The 25,985-nt window shown below is 44.5% G+C and overlaps 1 protein-coding gene across 2 annotated transcripts in view; it reads right to left on the bottom strand.

Annotated features, from left to right (window-relative positions):
• The window catches only part of PKN2 (protein kinase N2), a 674,671-nt gene that overhangs the window by 371,665 nt on the left and 277,021 nt on the right, over positions 1 to 25,985 (bottom strand). For both annotated transcript variants that reach the window (XM_086953970.1, XM_086953971.1), the window contains exons 9-10: positions 19,571 to 19,714; positions 12,154 to 12,229 (exon numbers count right to left, since the gene is read on the bottom strand). In XM_086953970.1, coding sequence (XP_086810096.1) covers positions 12,154 to 12,229; positions 19,571 to 19,714 — 220 coding nt within the window. The remainder of the gene's footprint in view (positions 1 to 12,153; positions 12,230 to 19,570; positions 19,715 to 25,985) is intronic.

Here is a 25,985-nt window from a genome sequence, read left to right on the forward strand (position 1 = left end):
GCTTGGTAGTCCAAGCCTCAACTTCCAAGGGCGCAATCCCTGCCGCTCCCCCGGACATGGAATCTAAAAAGCTGGATCATCTTGGGAAGATGTTTTCTTCCTCCAGCTTGGGACTACGGTCGGTAAACACTGCATGTTTATTGGGCCATTACACCCACTCTGTGTGGGACACGGTTGCGCAAGTGCTGCTTCAGTGCCCGGAGGAGGCTGTACTCTCTCGGGCAGTTGCAGAAGGGAGAGATGCAGCAAAGTTTACCATCTGCTGTGGGCTGGATACCGCCGACTCACTGGGCAAAACGTTTTTCACGTCAGTAGTCCATCGACGCTACGCCTGGTTGAGGTTGACTGGTTTTTGGGGGATGTCCAATCCACTCTCATGGACATGCCCTTTGATGGACTTAACCTTTTCGGCGACAAGGCAGACAACGTGTGGATCGCTTTAGGACCTCTAAGGCTACGGCCAGGTCCTCAGGCCTCTCTACCTCCTGCCCTGGGCAGTCTGCCTTTCGCCACTTTCATGGCTGCGGAAGGGATGCCCCGTCACGTCCCACTCAGAGCCACAGGCCGGAGCAAGCTGTTCAGCCCCTGCGCTGCCGGGGATGTGGGAACCAGCGCCGTGGCTTTGTGGGGCAGAGGGCGGGCCAGTCCACCACAGCCCCCTCTGCAGCAGCCTCCAAACTCTCCTAGTCCGACCTTTCATGGCCACCAAATGCCAGTGGACAGCAGGATTCGCCATCAACCTCCCCCACTGGCGCACCATCACGTCGGACAGGTAGGTTTTGCAGATAGTCCGAAGGGGCTACTCCCTCCCCTTCGAAACAACCCCTTCATCCTTGCCATCTCAGTACCATTGCATGTCAGAGGATCATCAGGCCCTCTTCCAACAGGAAGTTTCAGCACTCTCGGCCAAGGGAGCCACCGAGCACGTTCCTGTCCCAGAAGTAGGATGTGGTTGCTATTCCCACTACTTTCTGGTGCCCGAGAAGGACTAAGGCCTGCGTCATATCTTGGATCTCTGGAACGTCAACCGCTTCCTCCGGAAGGAGAAGTTCTAAACGTTGACGCTCACTCATGTCTCCTCTGCGCTCGACCCTGGAGACTGGATGGTAGCATTGGACTTGCAGGACGCTTACTTTCATATCACAGCTTGCCAGCCCACTGTTGTTACCTGCAGTTTACGGTAGGCCACGAACACTTTCAGTTTACTGTGCTCCCCTTTGGCCTTACCAGTGCGGCCCTCGGGTGTGAACGGAAGTAATGGCGGTGGTCGCAGCCCATCTGCCAAAAGCCTGGGAGTATGGATAGATACTGATCTCTCATTCACCACGCAGGCAAAAAAAGTAGCCGGCACCTGCTTCGGACTACTGAAATCCATGAGAAAGATCCTGCCCCTACGTCCACCAATATAACAAAGACTCCTTATTCAAGGCCTCATACTTTCCAGGATAGACTACAGTAATGCAATCTACCTGCTTGCGCCTGAAGCAACCCTAAATAAACTTCAGAAAATCCAGAATGCGGCGGCCCGGATCCTCACCAACACCCCGGCCAGAGCTTCAGCCAAACCTGCTCTTAAGCTCCTCCACTGGCTCCCAGTGAAGGAACGTGTGATTTTCAAGGCCCTTTGCCTAGCCCACAAGCTACTGCAGAACCAAGGCCCTCCTATTCTAAGGAAATTTATAAAACCGTACAAAGCCCTTAGATCCCTCCGATCAGACAACGAGTCCCTCATCATCCTGCCTAGATTCAAGAAAGCCCGCTCGGGTGGAAGACGCTTCTCGGTCCACACCGCACGCCTCTGGAATGCTCTTCCCCGAGACTTGAGAAAATAATCCAATTATTTACGATTCAGGAAACGGCTCAAAGCTCATCTCTTTCCTTAATTGTGACCTTCCCATTCTGAAACTGGCCCTTTCCCCTTCTCTGTTGCCGAACCCCCAGAAGTAGGGATCTCTAGCGCTGGGATACCTTTGGGTGACTACGCGCTCTATAAAATTTTAATAATAATAATAATAATAATAATAATAATCTGCGCAGATAAGGGGTTCCAATCTTCCCCTATCTCCACAACTTGTTGTTGAAGCCGGGCTCGCCCCAGGCTGTCATCTCCCACCTCCAGGCTATGGCCGGCCTCCTACATTCGCTGGGGTTCTCCATCAACGTGCCAAAGTCACACCTGACCCCCTCTCAGAAGCTCCTCTTCATCGGAGCAGTTCTGGACATGCTGCAGTTTCGGGTTTATCCTCCCAAAGAGCGAGTCAGGGATATTCGGGCTATGATTCCGATCTTTCAGCCTCTATCAAGGGTTACGGTCAGGATGTTCCTCAGGCTGCTTGGTCTGATGGCCTCCTGCTGCTGGACCATGCCAGATTGCATATGCAGGCTTTGCAGTGGGACCTGAAGTTCCAGTGGGCACATCAGGGGAATCTGTTTGATTTCATCCAGATCTCAGAGGGCACTGCACACCAATTGCAGTGGTGGCTAATGCACCAGGAGTGGGTTGAAGGCAGATCCCTCTTCCTTCCTCAACTAGGGTTCACAGTGGTGTCCGATGAATCACTTCTGGGATGGGGTGAATATCAGAGGCCTCTGGTCTCCGGCGGAGCCTCTTCTGGAGCTTCGGACGATTCATGTAGCACTCCAAGTATTACCTTCCCTCTGTCCGGGGAATAGTAGAGCAGGTGTTCACGGACAACACCACTGCCATGTGGTACTGCAACAAACAAGGCAGGGTGTGGTCGTGACCACTATGTCAGGAGCGGTACAAAAGGGGGTGGTGATGGACGGGGCATCTGAATCAATCAAACACTCACACCCAGTCAAAAGATCTGGGTTTAATCCATCACCGTTCTTAACCCCAGTTCAGACATGGCTATATGCAAATCAGTCTGACCCTGTGCCTCATGGGAACAGTCCTCATGGGAACAGTCCAGCCCGAACTGCCAAGCCAGGTCTTCCCTGGACCGGAAACAAGCTTCCGAGGACCAGTTTCTGGCATTCCAGCCGTCTTCAGCCCGGCTTGCTTGAATCCAGTGGCAAAGTGAGCAAGGGATTCACGTCTGAGCATACCCTGCGCCACTTATGGCGGCCAAAAGGCTGATTTGCATATAGCCATTGTCTGACCTAGGGTGGTGTGGAGTGCAACAAAACGATGGATTTAGGCCCAGATCTTTGTACTAGGGTGAATGTAAGACATTGTTCTGCATTCTGTCCATCACCTGTGTTTTTTGCAATTTTCACTATGTCAGGAGGCCCTAGGGCTCTGGACATGGCTGGAACATCAGGGCAAATCCCTGGTGGTTCCCTGCACGCCAGGGCGGGCGAACTCAGCCGCAGGTGCGTGATGGATCACGAATGGGGTCTTCACTCTGAGGTGGTGCAAGGTCTCTTTCAACAGTGGGAAGAGCCTTGGTTAGATCTATTCGCCACCGAAGAGAACGCGCAATGTCAGCAGTTCTGCGCGTTGGAATTTCCAAGGCGGCACTCGCTAAGTGGAGTTGCGGTCTTCTATACGCCATTCCCCCAATATCACTTCTGCCCAGAGTGCTTAAGAAGATCAAGCGTGACCGGGCCGAAGTCATTCTCGGGGCTCCGGATTGGGCACGAAGAGTCTGGTATCCCGAGCTGCTCAACATGGCCACGATCCTCCGATCTGACTGCCTCTTCGGGAGGATCTTCTGTCGCAGCAGCAGGGGACGGCTTTTGACCTGAACCTGTCCAGCCTCCACCTCCTGGAGTGGAAATTTAGCGGCAGCAGTTGACGACATTTGACCTGCCTCCCGATGTCTGCGATGTTACCTTGGCAGCCAGGCGTCCCTTCACTAGGATGGTGTGCGCCTGCCGATGGAACAAATTTGTGGCATGGTGTACAGCAAAGGCTGTGGATACCGTTTCCGCCACTCTTTCTGAGGTGCTCTTGTTTCTCCTTTCTTTGGCTCAGCAGGGCTCTGCTCTGGGCACTGTAAAGGGCTACCTCTCTGCCATTTTATCCTTTATTAAGCTTCCTGATCAACCTTCTATTTTCAAGTCCCCTGTTGTAAATAGATTCCTTACTCATCTTTTTCCTCCTGTTCCCTTCGTAATGCCCCAGTGGGACTTGAACTCAGTTCCTATCTATCTTATGTGTGCTCCCTTTGAAGCCACTACATAACTGTCCTCTCAGACTTCTCACTTTGAAAACTGCCTTTCTGGTGGCCATCACCTCTGCACGCAGGGTGAGTGAGCTACAAGCTCTTTCTTCCAAGCCTCCCTTTCTGGCTGTCCATCCGGACAAGGTCGTGCTAAGAACTAGGCCTTCCTTTCTTCCCAAGGTGGTTACTTCTTTCCACATTGGCCAAACCATCACTTTGCCCACCTTCTTTCCTCCTCCACATCCTTCAAAGGAGGAAGAGGGGCTCCACTTTCTGGATCCAAAATGTGCGCTTTACTTCTACTTGGATCGCACAAACAATTCCGGGGGGCTGACCAGCTGTTTGTTGGTTACGTGGACGGTAAGAAAAGTTGCGCCGTGCACAAACTGACCATCTCCAGGTGGGTCGTTCTGTGCATCAAAGCTTGCTATTCTTTGGCACTGAAGGAGCCTCCCCTCCAGAGGGACAGTGCCCATTCCACCAGGAACGATGCCATTGCTTTGGGACGGGGAGTCCCACTTAATGACATGTCCGGCAGATACGTAGGCATCGTTGCACACGTTCAACAAACACTACTGCCTGGACAGCCAAGTCTAGAGAGACCGCTTCTTTGGCCGTTGCCTTCTTCAGGACTTTCTGGTGTGAGCTTAGTTTGCGGACCCACCTCCGACGTTGGTATTGCTGGGGTATCTATTCTAAGGCAAGGAATCTATAACTAACCGTTTCTTTCAGATGAACAAGTTACTTACCTTCGGTAACGATATATCTGTAAGAAACATAGGTTAGTTATAGATTCCTTGCCGCCCCATCCATCCTCCCCGTTCTGTGAACTGACTTCTAGGATTAAGGACATCCTTTCAGGGTCCCTAGTTTTGTGCACCAGTGGTTAGTGTCTTGCATGGCTCTGCGCTTCTGGCGTGGAAAGTCCTGTACAGAACTGACATCAGCGCACGAGGGCGACATCTATGTAGCTACCGCCATGTCATCTCAGCGACCACGACGAACGCGGCATTGACCGACGCCACCTTCCAACGCACAGGGGTACTGCTGATGAAAAAGTTCAGTTTTTCAGAATCTATAACTAACTGTTTATTTATTTGGAAATTTTATATAGTGCAACAGATGCTTCAGCGAAGAAGCGTCCCGGCGCTTCAGCATGCCAAAAGAGAGCAGGAGCAAGACCCATGGGGAGAAGGCTAGGCCCTGGGAAATAAGAGAGTTTTAATAGCTTTACGAAAGGACAAAAGGCAGTCGAGACGGCGGATCTGCACAGGGAGGGAGTTCCATAGTTCCTTTAAGATTTCAAGGTTGCGAAAACTCCTTGTGAAATGAAAAAGCTTCAGTCACTCAATCATTCAACTACCAGGGAGTCTCTTAGGCAGCAAAGGCACTATCAGGAAACTAAACTGGATCTCTGCAGGTAGGCTACACGTTCACCATTATCAGGCTGTATAAGCTGGTTGGTCTGCCATTAGCTGCTAATACGAGTCTAATTAGGCACCAGAGAGACAGTGCAGAAATAAAAGTGAGTTATAACATGGTATAGTAGGAAAAAAGCTATCTACATAAAATTAAAAATCCTGGCTATGTTAACTCCATACTATTGGGCAAGAACTCTAATATTTCTTGGGTAGAAAGAGGCAAGCTACTAACTCCAATCACAATCTGAGATTCCCAGTACTTTCCTCCTCTCTCTGAGACAATAAGTGCTCTCTTACTGAGCAAGCCCCATAACATTTCAGCACCAAACAAGTTACTTTTCATTTACTTTTGTGATGCCACTGAGCATTGGCTTGCCTACCGTGAGGAGTTGTCTTACAATAATTGTATAAATAAAGTGCTCATGGTTCTTACATTCATTGTATATATAAAGTGCTCATAGTTCTTACATTCATTAAATACATAAAGTGTTCATGGTCCTGGAAATTCCTTTATAAAAAAAAAAAAACTTCAGCTACTGATCAGCAGGCTTTGCTATTGCAACTGTGGGTGTTACCAATTTGTGGAGTCAGAGTGATTTACCATACGTATCTATCAGAGAACGAAACAGCAGACTAAAGGTTACTTTTTACGAAAAAAAGCAGCATCAGTCAGACTAGGGTTGTGAAAATGCAGGTGTTTTAGAGCCCGGCAGCTAGATTGGCAGTCTGTGCGCTTTACCACTTACAGAAAAAGCAGCTTCAGGATAAGCAGGATGTACGTGGTGGAGCAAAGGAGCTTAAAAAGTACCTATGTAATTAGTCATCTGACAAAGGGACATACTCTTCACGGCATGGGTTCAAATTAAAAGGCTCACAGCTAGAATCCGGCACTCAGCAGTAACACACACAGTCAGCTCCCACGAAATCCTTTTAGATTCTTGAAATTCATGGTGTACAGTATGTGCACACAATATACTTTCTGAAAAAAATACCGTTTCTCATTTGGAATTGGCAATCTTTGTATTCAGAGAGAGGTCGTTTAAAAATTACAAAAGAACAAATAACAGTGCAGCTTAGGACCGCCTGAAGAGCATTTTCATCCTTGAAAATGCTTGGCTCTTTTGGATACAGTAAAAGTGGTTAGGCAGACACCTCAGCCCTTCATCTGACCTGAGCGGTTTTTGGAAGCCGGAAAGAATCTCTTTCAACAACTGAAGTTGTGACAACTTGCCAAATTACCACTATCTAAAAAAACAACAGTACCAACATAAAGAAGAATACATCTAATCACTAAGCACTGGTGGAAAAGTAAGGGTGGTCAAAGAGGCTGCTGAACTTAAAGGCATTGCAGACAAACTGACTAAATCGAAGGGCAATTTCTGCAAAAGATATAGGTACTCATCATGAACAGTAGTTCTCCACATAAGTAGCGGATCCTGGCACGCTTTTATAAGGGTAATTTAAAACAGAAGTGGAAAAGGCAAGCCCACTGCCTTCCTCTAATCAGCATGAGCCATCTCAACCTAATCACTACTACTAACAAATTATGTAAGCCTAAAAACAAAAAAAGGATCACTCCAAATTAGGAGACAATGCAATGGTGGTGACCGATTATATAACGACTTCAAAGAAGACAAGGTTGCTGTTTCCAATAGACTGACATGCTGGAGGGCTCTCTTCTACCATCTGGCATGAGGTTCAAACAAGCTACATGAAGCCCAACAAGGTACTTTGGATATCGTTGATGGAATTACAGTTGGCGGAAGGTCTGGCTCAGAACACATGCAATAACCCTACTGCTCTTGGAGCATGTCCCAGAAAAATCAGTTTTACATCAGAATAGCCATTCTTAATCTAAGGACATGTGCATAAGTACAGACTGAACATCGTGCAGAAAACCAGTGGAAGACTTCTAAGTATGCTGCTGCAGCGTGACAGCAGTAACCATAACCACAGCCGTAAACATTATACAGGCAACAAAGTCCACATAGTTAAAGCTAGATTTTAGATCTATTTTGAGGCATCCAGGGCATCACTAACCAAGGCAGAGAACAGATTCTTCATGTTTTCTTCTAGGCTAATTGTGAGTTTCACAAGATCTTTATAAGACATGGACAGAGCAGCTCAAAAGCCAGTTTGCATTAGCTATGCATAGAGCTCAATACTGCAACTCAGGGCATCAGGCTTCTTCAATGTCATATATGGATGATCCTTAGAAAATAAGTTTGGGTCCTATTTTGTCTGTGCCAATCATGGGCAAGAACAGTTGGTTTCAACTTTGACATAAGCCGGAGGCCGTGAAGGTATGGAGATAGAACAGGAGCAGCCCCAATCTCCAAATCCACAAGAATGGACCTGAATCAAATAGAGTGGCCCACAAGTTGTGGGGCCATAATGAAAATAGTCAGCATTACTAGTAAGAAGGTCGCAGCAAGAGCAGGGTCAGCCAAAGGACTTGGGAACTCCAGTCTTGACTGCTTAAGAGCTGGAAGGCGGCCTGACATTGAGGATGATTTCCAAGTTAAGACACTAAAAGTTTCCGTTAACAGAACCTCTTCTTCAGGTAAAACAAAGACTTATCTTTTTATATGCTTTATTTCTCACTGAAACTTGGCTTCAGGAAAGCTCTGGTCCTGACATTGCCATTGCAGTTCCTAACAATTATGTTATAGTGAGGCAGGACAGAGACTCCGGAAAAGGGGGGGGGGGCATTGCTATAATTTTTAAGTCTACTTATACCTGTAAGCTTGTAGCCTTTTCTTTGTCCGGATGTGAAGCTGCTCTATTCAAACTAGCAATTAACCCCCAACTTACCTTGTCGGGCCTCCTGGTTTATCCCCCCCCTGGCAATGCCCACACCTGGATATCTTCATTTGTCGAGACCATAGCTCCCCTACTTCTTAGGGCAGCAAATTTCACCATTCTAGGTGATCTTAATTTGCATCTTGAAGATCCTTTATGCACCACTAGCAAGCAGTTCCTATCTGATTTGGAGGTTCTCAAAATTTCGTTGCGTAATTTTGGATCCACTCACTCTGCTGGACATTAATTGGATCCCATTCTCTCCAATCTTCCTTTTGATTGTTCACAGAGTGCCCGCCCGTTGGAGTGGTCCGACCACTTCACAGTCCTCTTCTCCTTACTCCATACGAAGAACTTGGTAAAGAGTGGCTGCGGTAAGGGCGAATTAATCCACCGGTGGGGTAAACTTGATGTTACGAAGTTAAACCAGCACCTTTTGAACACCCGCCCTGAGGACATTGATGTTCCAGTCATGGAATTGAACACCGCTGTATCACACTGGCTCACCAATGCTGTTACCACTCTTCTTCCTTTAACCCCGAAACATTTTAGGTCTCACCGTTCCCCGGCACCTTGGTTCTCTGCTGATTTGAAGATCTTACGAACTAATTGCAAGGCTCTCGAAAGGAAATGGAGGCATTCCTACTCGGTTTCCCGGAAAACTGCCTACAAAGAGGCTCTGAAGGGGTACCACTCACAATGTAAATTGCGAGAGCTGCATACACTGAGTACAGTGACGCAAGCACAGAATTGCCCACATACTCTTTTTTCCGTTGTCAAGAAGTTGACAGGAGCGGATACTGTCCCGATTCCTCCAGCTTTGGAGGAAGTTCAGTGTAACTCTATTGCGGAATTCTTTATTGCCAAGGTTGAGCGCATATATGAACACCGATCGGGACAGGTTGCGGCGACCGAGCAACTGTTTGATGATACCTCGTTCCTTTCCTGCCTGAGCAGTGTTAGATCTGGTTCACCTTGTGATCCTGTACCTGCGAAAATCCTAAAGTTACAGGACCTTGAACCCCCGGCGGGTTCTCATGAGACTCCTTAATGCATCTTTAACTGAGTCTCATGTGTTACAGGAATGGAAGCATGCAATGGTTGTCCCTCTCCTAAAAAAGGCTGGAGCCGATGTGTCTAACCTCGCCAACTTTAGACCCATATCCTTGTTGCCTGTTCTCTCAAAAGTGCTGGAAAGGCATGTTAACACTTAGTTAAACCATCTTGTGGAAAGCTCGGGATTTTTACATTCTTCCGAGTCCGGTTTTCGGGCACATCATTCCACCGAGACCTCGCTCCTTGGGGTGACGGAGAGTTTGCGGCACGGTATCGACCGCGGGGAAACATCTGCACTCATCCTTTTGGATTTGAGTGCGGCGTTCAATACCGTGTCCCATTCCATCCTTCTGAATTCTCTCCGGTCCCTGGGAGTAGATGGTCCTGAGTTAGCCTGGATTGCCTCCTTTCTAAGTGAGCGCACTTTCCAGGTTTTCTCAATGAAAGCCGTATCTGCCACATGTCCATCGGCGTATGGCGTTCCCCAGGGGTCTATACTCAGCCCCTTACTATTTAACATCTATATCAGACCCCTGGCTACCATGGTGGAGGACGCTGGGCTGACTACATTTTCATACGCCGACAACACTCAAATTGTTTTCTCCCTTTCCGGCAGTGAGTGTAACAGTGTATCGATCTTGACGGTCGGATTGTCACGTGGATGCAGAGGCATCTCCTCAAGTTAAACGGTGACAAGACCGAGATCGTCATTTTGGGGAAGAATAAAGATATTTGGGGCCCGCAACACTGGCCCAGTGACATGGGACCCCTTCCCTAGCCGCCCTCTGTGGTTCGCAACCTCGGATTTCTCATAGACGACAAACTCTCTATGAGGCAGCAGGCCACTAAGGTGGCCGCCATCTGTTTTGCCACCTTGAGATGGCTCCAGAAAATTTTATGGATGCTGCCCCATGCCACCAGGAGAACCGTTGTCCAGGCGTTAGTAACTTCTCGCCTGGACTGTGGAAATGTCCTCTATCTCGGTGCCGACGCTGCTACCATCAACAAACTCCAGGTAGTACAAAATTTGTCGGCCCTACTTATCTGTAACATCCCGAGGAGATCTTTGGCCTCACAGGCTCTTCGCGATCTACACTGGCTTAGGGTCCCTAGCCGCATTAAATTTAAAGCCCTGTGTTATCTTTTTAAAATTAAGCAGGGCTCGGCCCCACAATATCTACAGAGTCTTGTCCAACCTTACAAGCCCAGTCGCACACTAAGATCTTCTACTAACTGCGATTTTGTTGTTTCAAGATTCAAACTTGTAAAGATGGGGGGGGTCGGTCCTTCTTCCATCTAGGCCCCAAATCCGGGAACGCGCTACCTATCGCCTTGAAATCAGAGACAGACTTATTCTGTTTTCGGAAAAAACTGAAGACTCTACTCTTCCAATAGATCTATTCTGTCGCTCTAGCTGATTCATGGTACTGTTGTTGTGTCTCTTCTTTCTACTTTTGTCTATCCCTTGCGCCGGAAAACCCACTGCGGGTAGCTGTTGCGCATTATAAGTTCAAATAAATAAAATAAATAAATATGCTTTTGGTTAGTTTTGAGGGAAGAACATTCCTTGCAAGTTGACATGGCTTTCCAGTGAAGGTTTTCCTATGGAACCTAGACAAAAATACAAAAATAACTTTGCTTTCCGCTCCCTGATGGCCTTTGGGTGTCTAGAGGTGATAGTTACACGCTGCTGCAGTGTATCTTGACCCAAGAAACCACATGCAGTTGTCAATGGGATTCAAATGTGACAATTTCTTGCTACATTGTCTGCAAGACCTAAAGCCTGAGGAGCTTTGAAGAGACATTTCACCTAGTTGCCGTTGAAAACTGATAATATCGTTAGAGAGCAAACTCCGGATTGCAGTGAAGAAGAAATGATGTCAGTCTACTGGTGGGTGTCTAATTTACTTCAGTGATTAAATGATGTAAGTAAAGAAATCATACTAACAGTAATTCTATAATAACTGAAGGAAAACACATATTTGCATTGTAAAGACCGTTCTCTGCAAGAAGGGCTATATCAATATCTTCCCTGTATTTCTAAAATTAGAGACAGAAATAGAACAAGGACAAGATTACTGACTCATGTAGTATAATTTAAAGGACATTTGCAGGCAGATCATAAATCAAAAGATTAGCATCTGAGGGATTTTATTTTACATATATCTTTAATACGCAGTGCAAAATAGAATCCAAATGTAAACTGGGCCATCATGTGTAAAAAAAAAACAAAAAAAACCTGTTCTCGTTACTCAGTCCAGCATGCAAACAAATACCAAAAATAGGAATTCTAGAATATTGCATTGTTTGATGACATCAGTTGGGGTTTTTAGATGTACTGTGACATAATTTGCCAGAAGACTCATTTAAAGGAAAAAGTTGTACTCCACTTATTTGCATTTTGAAACTATCTTTAATGACATTATAAACCCTTCTTAAAGGAGAAATGATTTGTGTTTTAGTAGTTTGATAACGCAGAAGTACTTGAAAGTGCCGATTTAAATCACATGAAATGATTAAGCATAAAAATACTGAAACTGGGGGTTTAAAAAGAAAATGCGAAAATGTAACCTTTCGTATGTCCCATATTACACAAGATATACATTTTCAAAAGCAAAAGCATTCAACTTAATGGTGTACTGTAGCTTCTATTAGACAACCTTGTTTAAACATCACTCAGAACTACTCATGAAACTAAGACACAATCATCATGTATGCCATAATTATTTACATGATATCCATACCTTGTTGTTTTGAAAATATTTTCTTCTGCCTCTGAAGTTTCGGTCTTCTTTCAATCACTGGGTTAAAAAATGTGACCTGTAAAACAACCACGGGAATGTTGCAATTGCTATGTATATATTTTCTGTATCACTAGCACAACAACTGTTCCTTTAATATTCTAGATGGAGAGCCACTTCACTTCACCTCACACTATTGATATGGCGCTCTCTTTACTAACATTCCTGTTAGTGCAGGGGTTCACAGTCTCCATTGATGAAGGATAGATGTCTAGTCGCAACAAAGTTTGGGTGGGACAACATTAAATGTATTGACAAACACTGAGGGATCCAGAGCCAAATACGACTGGTTGGCATTCCATCTAATTTAAAACATGAATGGAACAATCTTATTACAGTGTAAAAACCTTTATGGATATTCCTCTGACTCTCCTAATAATCATTTTTTAGGTCGTTGTTCTGCTCTTCACGTGTTGAGGCATTTCACTGAAACTTGGAATAAGAAGGTCTCAACCTACGAGTATCACAAACATTATTCCCATACCATGCACAGTTCACATGTTGACACTTCTGCCAGTTAGAAATAAACTTTTGAAGGCCACTACAGCTGGAATTTAGAAGTGTTTCCTATGCCTGATCGTTACCTAGATAACAAATAATAATCAAGTGTCAGTAAGGCCACTTTGATAAAGGACATTTTTTCGTGCTATTTGACAAAGATTACATGTAACTTGGAACATAAATATCATGTTTTCTAATGTGCTTGACGAAGCCATATAAATCTGTCAATATTTACTGTGTACAAATGTATTGGGAAACATAAAAACCATTGTTAAAAATCAGAATGACAGACTTTGTTCCAAAGTTTAAAATCAAATAAATTGTCCGATTCTTTTTTTTCGTCATAAATCTGCAGCATATGATAACTAGCATTGGAAATGCGATAGGTCTCGCATTTGTTGGAGCTGTTTGCATTGCAAACAGCAATATTTTTTACTTATGTAATAAGTCTTGTTTGTTGGCACTATTTGCATTGTAAATGGCAATTTTTTTAGACTTGTGTAATGAAGTATATGTATATGGTGTGTTGTGGATTTATGTGGCTTGAACTAGTTAGCTGTGTAATTGTGTGGTGTGGAATTGTGTCGAGTGTAGTTGTGTACTGGAAATATGTGGCATGGTGTGCTGTGGAATGATGTAAATGGCCAAACATGAGTGCACTTGGGAAGGATTTGACACCCCCCACCCCAACCTGGTGGTCTCCTGTCTGCAGGTAAATAATGGCGGGACACAAGGATGAGAAGGGCAAGTAACAGGTAGCCTGAAAGAGTAAGGCACAATGTTTGCAATTAATCCGGGATAGTTTGGGAGAAAACCTATTCCCTTCCCGTTCTGGCCAACATCCAGCAGCCGAGTCTATTAGGGGTGGGGAGTTAGACACACTTAGCAGACACTAAACTTTCATGAATATGGACATGTTGGGTCCAAGACAGTAACAGAATTTGAACTCGAGATGTTATTTGTTGCACCTGTCTAGAAAGACAACCGAGTGGGTTAGGCACTTACACTGAACTGCAGATCTATGAATGCCACCTACAGACAACAGGTTCAAAATCTATGGGAACCAGTGCAGCCCTTTTTAGGTCTCGCTATTCGATGCGCATGCGCATCGAGCTCGCGAGACTATGGGGGCTTAAACAGTCTTTAACCAACTTGCAAGGAATCGTGGCGATTCCTTGCAGTGCCCGTGAAATTCAAGCTCAATGCGCATGCGCATTGAGCTTAAAAGCGCGTGCACATCAGTTCCCTCAGCCGCACTTCAGGCCCCTGCTGCTTTCACACCCTCTCCCCGCTTCGCCCCCTCCCCTGCCCGCCGTGTCGCATTTCTCCTCCCCCCTCCCCTTCTCTCCCTCCGTCTTGTTTTTGCCAGCCGTACTTTCACTTTGACGGCGCCAGGCTGTCTCTTGTTTAAGGAAGTCTCTCATTAGCATTTAGAGTCTACTGCTTAAGTTTATCGCAGTGTAATTTCACGGCGCCCCTGGTTGCAGCCCTGTGAGTCTTGTTCAACCCGCACTCGCAGCACTTCTCCTCTTCCACCCTAGAAGGAAGTGCGGGGCTTCTAACCAAAGCTTGTCACCCGCAGTCAGCCCAGAGTGAAAACACAAGTTTTTAGAATTCATGACATGACTGATTTGTGATATCCATGTAGCGCATCACTTGGTGGAGAAATTACAATTTTGTCCTACCGGAGACCCTGTGACCTTAATAACAGACCCGTCCCCGTAGCAGGCGCATTGATGCGCTCAGCTTACTGCCATGGTTATTCACCCGTCCTCACATCTTTTCCTTTGTTTACTTTCTCATGTAATCTGTGCCCCAACCGCCCAGAAGTGTGGCACACATTAAAGAACACAAATGAATAAATGACTCTCAATCTGCGACTGGTTATGGCAATTTCTATGACATCATTTCCTACATGTTTATCTGTGGAGTAGTTTATTGGCTTGTTTTAATAGAGTTTCATATAGCGCTAACTTGACCGGAATCAGAGCGCTTTACATGAGCACCAGTTGCATTACATGAGGACACACATTTATTTTTGTAAGGCGCAGGGACATTAATTGATTTGCCCAGGATCACAGGATGTTCAGCGTCATTGCCGAGACTCCATCCCAGTTCCCCACACTCGAGGGCGACTGCCGTACTGTATCCCTTTCTCCGTGGTTATTGGCCTGCTTTCTGAGCAGGAGTTCCATCACAGGGTGCTTTACATCTTTCTTTCTAATGGCCTTGCAGTATTAGCAGGACAGTCTATAGCTGCCAAAAAGCTACTGTTTCTCTGTTATCTGTGTTAGACAGCTTTCGGGAAAACAGCCTCTCAGGGGATAATGTATATCTGTGCACTGCGCACAAAGCTAAGAACAAGTTAAAATACTTTTATTTTTTTTTAACATGTTTACTTTCACTTTGACGGCCGCCGGGCCGTCTCTCGCGTTTCTCCAGGCTGCATTGCACCTCTCATTAGCCGGCTCCTTTGTGGTGCAGAGAAGCACAGCCTGCTGCAAGCCGGACCACTGGGCATTACACGCTTGGCTCGTTTTATGGCCTTCTCCTTCTGTTGTCCTTTTGTAAACCCGGTTCTCCAGGGCAGTAAATACAATAAAACAAATCTCTGCTTCACAGATTCCATGTTACAATCACTTTAGGAGAGGACCTGGCTGCAGCGCCTGCAGGCTGGTTTGTGCACAGAGACATTACCTCAAAACAAGGATTTAGAACGTCCTGTTTAGCAATCATCCCCACACACTCCCAATGATCCCAGACCTTCAGCTTATCAAGGGGTGGCCTCGCGTTTGGTCCTGGGGTTCATCTTTTTGGGCACAGATATGCCCCTCCCCCTTGTTTTTCGCTTGCCACAGACCATGCCTCAATCGCTTGTGTAAACGGGCACAAGAGACAAAGCTCGTGACATTTATTAATGTAATGCTCTAAATATGGAAATCACTCTCCCCATCGCAGGGCTCGAGTGACACAGATTTATTCCTTTGAGTTTTCTTTTTATAGTGCACTTAATCAACATTAGAAGGTCTGTGTACTAATATGAAGAGCTTTCACATTACATTGTTCTCAGTTCGGCGGTAAATGTTTCCATATTACACTATGGTTTTTTATTTTTGGATTTACTTTAAGCTACTGCCTTTATAAATTACAATAACTTTCATTTAAGTATTAATTATTCGGAAAAAAAATAAAAGCCATTGTTATTTGTAAAATAAATATTTCACCTCTGTTCTTGCATTTTCGTCACAATAAAATACACTGAACATATTCTTCACAAAAGTTATTTACAATAGTTTAAGCTATTGCTATTATAAATTACAAGAACTTTTATTTAAGTATTAATTATTTTAAAAAATTAAAAGCCATTTGTATTTGTAATATGAATACATGTAAGTCACGTACATACAAAACATGTTGCATTACAAATGATATAGGTGTCCCATTTGAAAAAGTTAAAAGTATTGGCATTGTAAATGACAAAGCTATAAATTTTGCTATTTTCAAGACCAACACATAAAAAAAGTTGTCATTTACAAAAAACCAATAGCTCCAACTTTTCTAATGCGAGACCTATTGCATTTCCAATGCTTGTTTCCTTCCCTAATGTCATCAAGTAAATAAATCAGATCAGATAACTAGCGCAGACTATAAAAGAGCTGAGAAAAATTGATCTTGCGGCCATTTAAATATGCAGTCCTTGTAACCAGTAAGGGGCTTTTCTGAAATGTGCACACTATGTTTTACTAAGATTTGGATGAAAATGAAGAGAAGGATTCAGGGGATTGTGGTATACTTGCTGTGTAAAAGCATCGTGAAATTATCAGCTATATTTACTAATTTGTTAACCCCTTCCCACCATTTTTAGGTCAAGCATTTAAGACATCTTGTATATACTTCAGTATATACTTATATGGGTGTGTACTTTGTGGGCTCTGGAGATCAGCCCTGGGACTATCGGCATGATCATTGCCTGCAGAAAGCACTATTGCATGCGATCTCTCACACCTTACAAACATCTGCACAGCGTGCCTTTACAGCTTCCAACTGCTAGAAAAAGCCACAATCTGACACAGGGCGCAGGACTCCAGATGTGTGTTAGGGGCGGTCAGCGGGTGTCACACCATCCGATAGATACCAAGTTATTCCTGACCGTTTCTGCTCTCACACTGCACAGACAGCATGCATACACCCTGCCTGCTGCTGCAGAGTGGGAAAAAGAACGGTGATGGATTAAAACCAGATCTTTTGACTGGGTGTGAGTGTTTGATTGATTCAGATGCTCTGTCCTTCACCACCCCCTTTTGTACCGCTTTTGGCCGCCATAAGTGTGGCAGGGTATGCTCAGACGTGAGTCCCTTGCTCACTTTGCCACTGGATTCAAGCAAGCCAGGATGAAGACGCTGGAATGCCAGAAACCGGTCCTCGGAAGCTTGTTTCCAGGCCAGGTAAGACATGGCTTGGCAGTTCGGGTTGGACTGTTCCCATGAGGCACAGGGTCAGACTGATTTGCATATGGCCTTGTCTGAACTGGGGTGGCAGAGTGGGCTAAAGAACGGTGATGGATTAAAGCCAGATCTTTTGACTGGGTGTGAGTGTTTGATTGATTCAGATGCTCCGTCCATCACCACCCCCTTTTGTACCGTGTCTCTAATCCCCATCATGCACCCCTTCCCTCGCACTAGGGCCACATTATGTATGTGTAGATACATTCCGCGAAATGGGCGTGTCAAGCTCTTCCACGGGGTTTCCAAGAAGCGCACAAGGAAAAGAACTTAACGACAGAACCGGCACAAAGCATTTGCACAAGCCGGGGACCTCAACAACAAGTAGGTTTCAGCAGGGCAGGACCTTTGACGAAGTAAATGACTCCTGTCCCTTTTAATCGAGAGGCCGCTTGAGATGCCTGAAGGAGGCTAAGGTGCTCGATTACATTCTCTCCATCTTTCTTGATGTGGATTTGAATGTGTGAGAAGGTGAATCGATGGTAAATATGTAAGTTTACTGTGAATGAAATAATGCATGCATATACAACCCATAGCACTTGTGAAAGTCACAGTAGTAGTGCACATACCAAGCGCGAACCACGTATGACTACCACAGCAGCATGATTTTAACAACATTTTGGTGGGGTGAATGATACCCTGGCCCGGTCATAACAATGGCTCCAAGGGGGACCGTGTGAAGATGGTAACTTAATGTTAACATTGGTCAAAATGTACATAATAATGTGTGTATTACATCTCCCTGTATGTATATATAGATATATAGATATATATATATATATATAGATATATATAGATATATATATAGATATATATATAGATATATATATATATAGATATATATATATAGATATATATGTAATCCCTCATCCAAAACCGGTGGCAAGTATTAGGCTTGTTCCAAATTTTTACACTTAGAAGTGCCCTAGGTAAATAGCGTGTGTGCACTCACGTCTCTGGGGGAAGTAACCCCTTCACGTCCCACCCAGATGAAAGTACAGAACTTAATTAGGGCAGCTAAGGAGGGCTGAAATATGGTGGTGCTTATTCTAGGGTCATAGGACCATAACATCCTGATACCCGATTGTAGTATATTTTTTAACCTTCCCTCACACGCCACTAATAAAGAATACTTTAGGAGTGGGAGAGGAATTTTATCTTTAATGGTACGCCCCCATACAGCTTATCTTGAAGTGCTCCTGGAAGATGGTTGAGCCCACCCCGACCTTTAGGAGTTGGGGAGAGCCCAATGATGAAGCGTCTCACTAGAGTGAGTGAGGGCCATAAAAAGAAAAGAGACTCTTTCCCTTCCCACCCGTAACAACGGCTTGGCCATACATCAGATCCTCTCAGTAAATCTTACTTGAGACACTCACCATCCCACACCCAGGAACCCCCCACCTGTTGTTTCTCCTCTACCACTGGAGGATTAAAACACCACTTTTTGAAGGGACATTATTATTGGTTATGAGTATATGAATTAGGGAGGACGTGTCCTTTCTAAACCACAGATCGAGGACCTCTCTACCCGACCTGGTCCCAGGAATTTGTGTAGCAGTTTATTTGTACAACCCTTAGCAAACGCTTTCTAAAATCGTTAGATTTCTGAGTAGGTTGGTGCACCTGCTCCAGAGAGCTGTGTAATCCAATGATTTTATGGGGCTGAGTTGTCCTCTGGGCCAAGGAAGCCTTTACTCTTTTTGAAGGAAATATTTTATTTCAAAGATAGTCCCGATATTTACTCCGCATTTGTATATAGGAGTCCAAGAACCGGGTCGAATGAGGCAGTAGGTTTATGTTTGAGAAGCAGGTCACTGAAGCCTAAACAGCCATTTGAGAAAACCACGGTATGTAGACGACAGCAAACAAAAACAAAGCCTCTGTTAATGTATCATATTTGAAAGAATACTTTATATACTGTACAGCAGTTTTCCAGGTTCTGCTATTTAGTGGAAATATAGAAAGATAGATGGTTACATGTGTTTATGTGATATTCCAAATCCACATTAGAAATTCTACATGTCTTTTTAAACCATTTGGCACTTTTTAGCGTTAAATGTTCTGCCCTAAAAATGGTGCAGACGCATTTATACAAGTCTGCAAAACAGGATAATGACAAACGTGGATGGCCGCAGACCTTTGCCACAAACTATGGTAAGTACGAGTTAAAATCTATAGAAACAGCGAGAAAGGTAAGATGAGACGTAACTGGAAAGCATTAGTGCCGATTTAAAATGGCTGAACGAACGCTCAGATGCATTATATAAAAGTGCCTGTAGTAGGTTTCAGGGAGATTACAAGCTAACAAAATTGGCAGTAAATAAGTGCAACTTTTGTGTATTCTTATGTGTTTTTACCTCTGCGAAAAGTGTGCCCTGTGGTTCCAGGTAAAGGCACATCCCATGTCGCTGGTTATCTAAAAAGTCTTCTAACCGCAGGAATTTCACAGCACACAGAGACCTCCAGTCCCTCCAATACACCGAAATTTCTAACTCACGTGACTGAAAGAAAAAAAAATACATTAAAGTTAGAGTTTCAGTTGAACTTTTTTGAAAAGGTGCTTACACATCATGGAAAGAAGTTTTTAAAATCAATTTTTTACTGTTCTCAAACATAAATGGAGATCCCCGATGATTAGTTTTAGAACATGCACTCGGAGAATGTAACCAGTACTACTTTACACTACACTCGAAGAAAGCAAACACAAAAATACGGTTATCACGTTCGACCATTACTAGCGTGTGGATTAAAAATTAGGTGAATATAAGACACAGAATGAAATCAAGTTCAATATGCAAATACATTAAAAGCACACAGCAGTAAGAGCTCTGTCATCAGTTTTGTTTGATCTAAAGTATGATAAATTCTAAAAATGGAGGGAATTGTGCAAGTTCGGGGCTGTGTGCGCAAGTAAACTCTTGAATGCGGTTCCTCAGCGGCACTAGATTATTAGGAGTCCATTTGCAAGGTAAGAACTCCTTTTTAGGGCTCGCAAGCGAAGCGAGCGGAAAGCCCTTTTACTGGCGTTTTAAAAATGGACCTGTAAATTCCACAAATTCCACACGCTCGTTTCCTTTCCGGTCTGCTATTGACCTTCACGTGTTTTTTTTTTTTTAAAGCGAGCATACCATTGGTCAGAGGCGGGCGCATAGCTCCGCCCCTGGCCTATTGGTGTCTGTTACACGCATTTCCTGACATATTGCTTTCAATTATCGGGCCAGACTCGTGCATGATAATTCAAAGCACATGTCAGGAAAGGCACGCGCACCACTCCCGGCTTTGTTTTTTTCCTCAATTGCTTTCAGTTTCCCTCAGTGCGGCTCAGGAGGCCGACAAGCATATAGGGACCCAACCTTCCTCTGTACATCTGGGAGAACCCCCCCCCCCCAATAGAACCTAGGACTCTGGCTGCTTGGGTAGAGGCATCTGTGCTGCAAGAAGCTGAAAGTGCTTTCAAGCTTCAGCCTCTCTCGGCGAACATTAATCTGTCCTGGGAAGTAGGCGCCTCCTTTCGCTAACTAAGTAAAGGCACGCTTGGTGATCTCACGTGCCAGGAAGCCCTCCCTCGAAAGCAGCGCGGGTAGGAAGCGGTGCCTCCTCTACAGGGCAGCGCCTGCGTCCTGCGCCCGTCTATGGAGTGGAGCGCAGGGGATGCTTCGGCTCCGCGTGAAGTGCACCCCATCCCGGGCGGTTGTTATGGAATCTAGGTCTGAGACGACGGCACACAACTGTGCACCTCATCACGCGGGCTGCAGCCCTGTGTGTGTGTCATTGTGCTACTGTACTGTAGCGCTGTATGTAGTGTACGCGGCACAAAGCGCTCATCACTTATACTCTGGAAGAGCAGTAGAGCTTTAAGTAGGATGAAAAAACTAGGGGGGGCTTGTAAAGGGGCGTGGCCACTGTAATTAAGGGTGTGAATTAAAACACTTAAGCTACAAATCTGTGTTTAGCACGCTGAGCCGTCCGACTTGTATTTTGATGTTTCTGTCATTGCATCCAGATATACGAGGGACATCGTACCTACAACAATGCAGAACCATTGGCTTTGTCAATGGTTGTTAGTTGAAACTGGGGGTGCACCTCATCCCGCGGGCTGCAGCCCTGTGTGTGTCATTGTGCTACTGTACTGTAGCGCTGTATGTAGTGTACGCGGCACAAAGCGCTCATCACTTATACTCGGGAAGAGCATTGGAGCTTTAAGTGGGATGAAAAAACTAGGGGGGCTCGTAAAGGGGCGTGGCCACTGTAATTAAGGGCGTGATTTAAAACACTTAAGCTACAATTCTGTGTTTAGCACGTTGTGCCGCCCAACTTGTATTTTGATGTTTCTGTCATTGCATCCAGAGATACGAATGACATCATACCTACAACAAGGCAGGACCATTGGCTTGGTCAATGGTTGTTAGTTGAACCTGGGGGTGCACCTCATCCCGCAGGCTGCAGCCCTGTGTGTGTGTCATTGTGCTACTGTACTGTAGCGCTGTATGTAGTGCACGCGGCACAAAGCACTCAACACTTATACTCGGGAAGAGCAGTGGAGCAGGAGGGCGCCAAGCGCGCACATTGCGCTCTAAGCTCTATAGTCAGGGCTTTAAGTGGGATGAAAAAACGAGAGGACTCGTTAAGGGGCGTGGCCACTCTAATTAAGGGCTTGATTTAAAACACTTAAGCTAAAAATCTGTGTTTAGCACGGTGTGCCGCCCGACTTGTATTTTGATGTTTCTGTCATTGCATCCAGATATACGAGTGGCATCATACCTACAACAAGGCAGGACCATTGGCTTTGTCAATGGTTATTAGTTGAACCTGGGGGTGCACCGCATCCTGCAATGCAATAGGTCTTGCATTATTAAAGTTTGAGCTATCGGCATTGTAAATGACAATTCCTTTTATTCATTTGCATCGGTGCGTAAACAAGCACTTTGTACTTATAGTCCATGCTTATGAGAAGCAAGGCTGGCAGTCTCTTTTACTGCCAGCCTTGCTCATCGTAAGCAAGAACTATACATTCAAAGTGCGTGTTTATGCACCGACTGCTGGTTTTAAAAAAAAATGAATAAAGTTTCCTGTATTTATTATAAGGTCAGTTGTAGTAATCTGGCCATTTACCTACAACTGTATGCTTATTCAAAGTTTGCAATATTTCCAATTTAGTAATGTGTGCTCTTACCTACAACTGTCATTAAACAAAGTTTGCATTTTCAATATCAATAAACATCTTTTACTTGCAAAACGTGTTTTCTTTTTCGCAAACTGCAAATCAAAGTCACAAACACATATTTCACGTACATACTCATTGCATAACTAAGATTTTCAAAAAAAGATGCAAAATACATACATCAATATTTATTAACTACTTCTTCAACACCATTATCTATCATTTAACTTTTTAATACACCTACGCATTACATGTGATTGTATTTCAGTATAATTGCAATTCCATAACTAGCACTAACATTGCCATTTTCAATGCCAACTGCTCAAACTTTAATAATGCGAGACCTATTGCATTTCCAAAGCTTGTTTAATTATTGAAAACGAACAAGTTAAATGCAGCTATGAATTCCCAAGCTGGATGTATTACGTAGTAGCAGATGAGTATGTTGTATCTTTTAATATGCCAACACTACATTACACAACCATTGCTCAAGGGTATAATGGACCTTTCCTAATAGTGAACCAGATAACCAGCGAAGAAGGAATAGTTCTGGAAGCTAATAAGAGAAGCTATGGTGAGCACCTTGGTAAGCGCCACACGAAAGCTGCACAGAATTCGGAGCTACAGATTAGTAATGTTTTCTTCTTTGTCACCATGCGGTGTGTGAAGATAGGCCTGTGAATTCATACCAACAGTTAAGCATGTTATGCCTTTATGAACAGCAGTCTATATGGCACACTCGCAGATTCCATTTGTAAGAATGCGCCAACGTCCATCAATTGTGTGTCTTTTGCTTACTCACTCTAAGTAAGCCAGGTATGCCCAAACGTGGGTCCCAGGCTCACTGTACACTGGATTCAAGCTATCCTGGCTGATGACGGGTGAGCCCCGAAACCGGTTCTAGGATGCTTATTTCCGGTCCAGGGATGACCTGGTTTGGCAGTTCAGGCTCGACTGTTCCCATGACACAGGGTCAAGACTGATTTGCATATGGGCAGGTCTGAACTGGGGTTGCATGGTGAGCAAAAGAATGATGGTTTATTCCGGATCTCTTGACTGGGGGTGAATGTTTAGATTTGTTCTGCATTCTGTCCATCAATTGGGTCTCTTTTGCTTTACTCGCCCAACGTAAAGATGCAGCAGTAGATTTCGTTTTTTTAGTCGTAATTTTTTTATTGAAATAAAATTGTATAATAGGATTTTAATGCAGATGAAATGCAATAGTGAACCACAACAATACATTGTGCAATAAAAAGAAGAAATATGGAGGGGGGGGGGGGGGGGGGAGGGTTGCGGGGCAGCAGTAGTTTTAACTTTAGTAGTGCCCTAACTCTTGCTGACCAGAAATTTGTGACAATTGTCTAGTGAACGCTCATGCCGATAGTAAACCAAAACCTTAATTTTATAAAACACTTTTCCTAGGGGTTTTTGAAGCATCTGAAACAGCACTAAGGTTTATTGAATAATTTCTAGCAACTTCACAAACCACCTCAAGAAATTAACTGCGATTTAATCTGACGGACGTCTCCACTAGGGGCCAGATGCATCAAGCTAAAAACCGGTCGCAAAGGGGCAGATTCTCAGAATCTGCCCCTTTGCGACCGGTATTTTTGCATTTGGGATGCATCATCCCAAATGCAAAAATCGCAAATAGAGAATTCGCTAAACTGCGATTGTTTGCATTTAAGGAATCTCAAATTGAGATTCCTTAAATGCAATGCATGAAAGTATCAAAAATAGCGAATTCGCTAATAGGGCACGCAAATTACCACAAAGTACAACTTCATGGTAATTTTCAAAAACTTTGAAAAATGCACTTTTGTGCATTTTTCAAAGTTTCATGTTGCGCACACACATGCCCTAAGGGCATGTGTGTGCGCAACATATGTGCACAGATCAAATTCAGGGGTGCAACAGGGTGTCCTTTGGACACCCCTGCACCATTGAACTCGCAATCTCAATTTGCGAATCGCTAATTGCGATTCGCAAATTGAGATTGTCTTCCCATTCATTCCTATGGGCCTCTAGGCCCATAGGAATGAATGGGGAGGTATTCGTTAATTGCGACTCGCAATTTGCGAGTCGCAATTAAGGAATTCTAAGGAATCGCTATTTTTGTAGTGTTTGCTTGATGCATTCCATTTTGCTATTCCTTATTAGCGATTCCTTATTTTTCGCTAATAAGGAATCGCAAAATGGATGCTTGATGCATCTGGCCCTAAGACCCTTTTGTCGAGTTTCTCAGAATTTTGGAATCCCACAAAAAATGCAACTAAACAAGATTTGCATTTCCGAAAGAATAGGCACAACACGATTCACATTTCAGCCACGAACAGGAAGCGCATTAGATGGAAAAAATATAGTTTGAGGTGTTCATTAAACTTTGTCACACTCGGGCAGTAAATGGATAAAGCAAGATTTACGGTAGTTCGGTCACTCCTAGGGCTCGTTACTTCCCTGTAATTCCGATAGGACTGGTAAGAGCTGCTGGGCCCCACCAGAATGACAAGGGACGCAGGAACAAAGAGGATTTTCTTAGTTCCATCCACAAATTTCGGCTTCTGCCCACAGGGATACCAGTTCGGGAAGCAGCAACTTAAGAGGTTGGGTAGGGTGACAGAGTTAAGGTAAAAAATGCAGAGACCAAGTATTCAGCCCCTTAATCAATAGGCTCTTTTCCATTATTCACATTTAAGTATCCCTACCTCCAGGCTGAGGTACTAGATTGTTGCAAAAACTTCCCCATGAGAGAGATGCATAATGAATCACACACATGTATTATTGCCCACTTTCAACATAACACGCATTTGCGAAGTGTAGGCATCTTGGCGCTGAATAACAGATGTTTATCGTTACCCAACTCAATGGTACTTATTTTATTGACGTCCGATGGATGAAAGGCTTTCTAAAAGAGTCTGTGTTTTTCTAGCCATTGGGGTATGGGTTGGTGGGGGGATATTGATAATGGGAAAGAACCTAAGGACTAACAATAAGTCACCATAAATGTAACTATTTTATTTTAACATTCTAGCTCTTTCTAATTCTCAATGTGTGGATATACTCCATTGCAACCACGAATTAGAGCGGGAGGAAGCAATGACTAAGTGGGGAAACTTTGAACTAGTAAAAAAACACTTACTTTTGCATTGCTCAGGGAGAATATGTTTCAAGCACACGAGTAAGGCAGTATGAGCAGGTGCTCGGTAAAAAACTAAGAAACCTTCAACCTAATTGTGCCTCATATCCAAGTTGTGTAGTATATCTTCAGCCAACAATGCATGTGGCTATGGAAGGACTGTTGCAAGTGCAGTCTCATTCAAAAATATTTCTGACACACCCTTTGAAGCAAAGATGGGGTGAGTCCTCGGAAGCACCACGTACGGTGGACTATGCTGAATGCTCCTGAAATATGAAGCATTTACAGCTTAATTACCCACTTGGGCGAGGTTATGGTAATTAAGATGAAAGTCTTCTGGTAAAGCATTTTCATGTCACAAAGGCCAGTGGTTCAAAATGATTGGGCATCAGCCTCTCTAATACCAGGTTCCGGTCCCAAGGGTCATTGGAAAATATCAGCCAACCGGGGCAGACGTGACCAATTTTTATGGCCT

This window comes from Lissotriton vulgaris, chromosome 1_1 (assembly GCF_964263255.1).
Source record: "Lissotriton vulgaris chromosome 1_1, aLisVul1.2, whole genome shotgun sequence".
Taxonomy (NCBI): Eukaryota; Metazoa; Chordata; class Amphibia; order Caudata; family Salamandridae; genus Lissotriton; species Lissotriton vulgaris.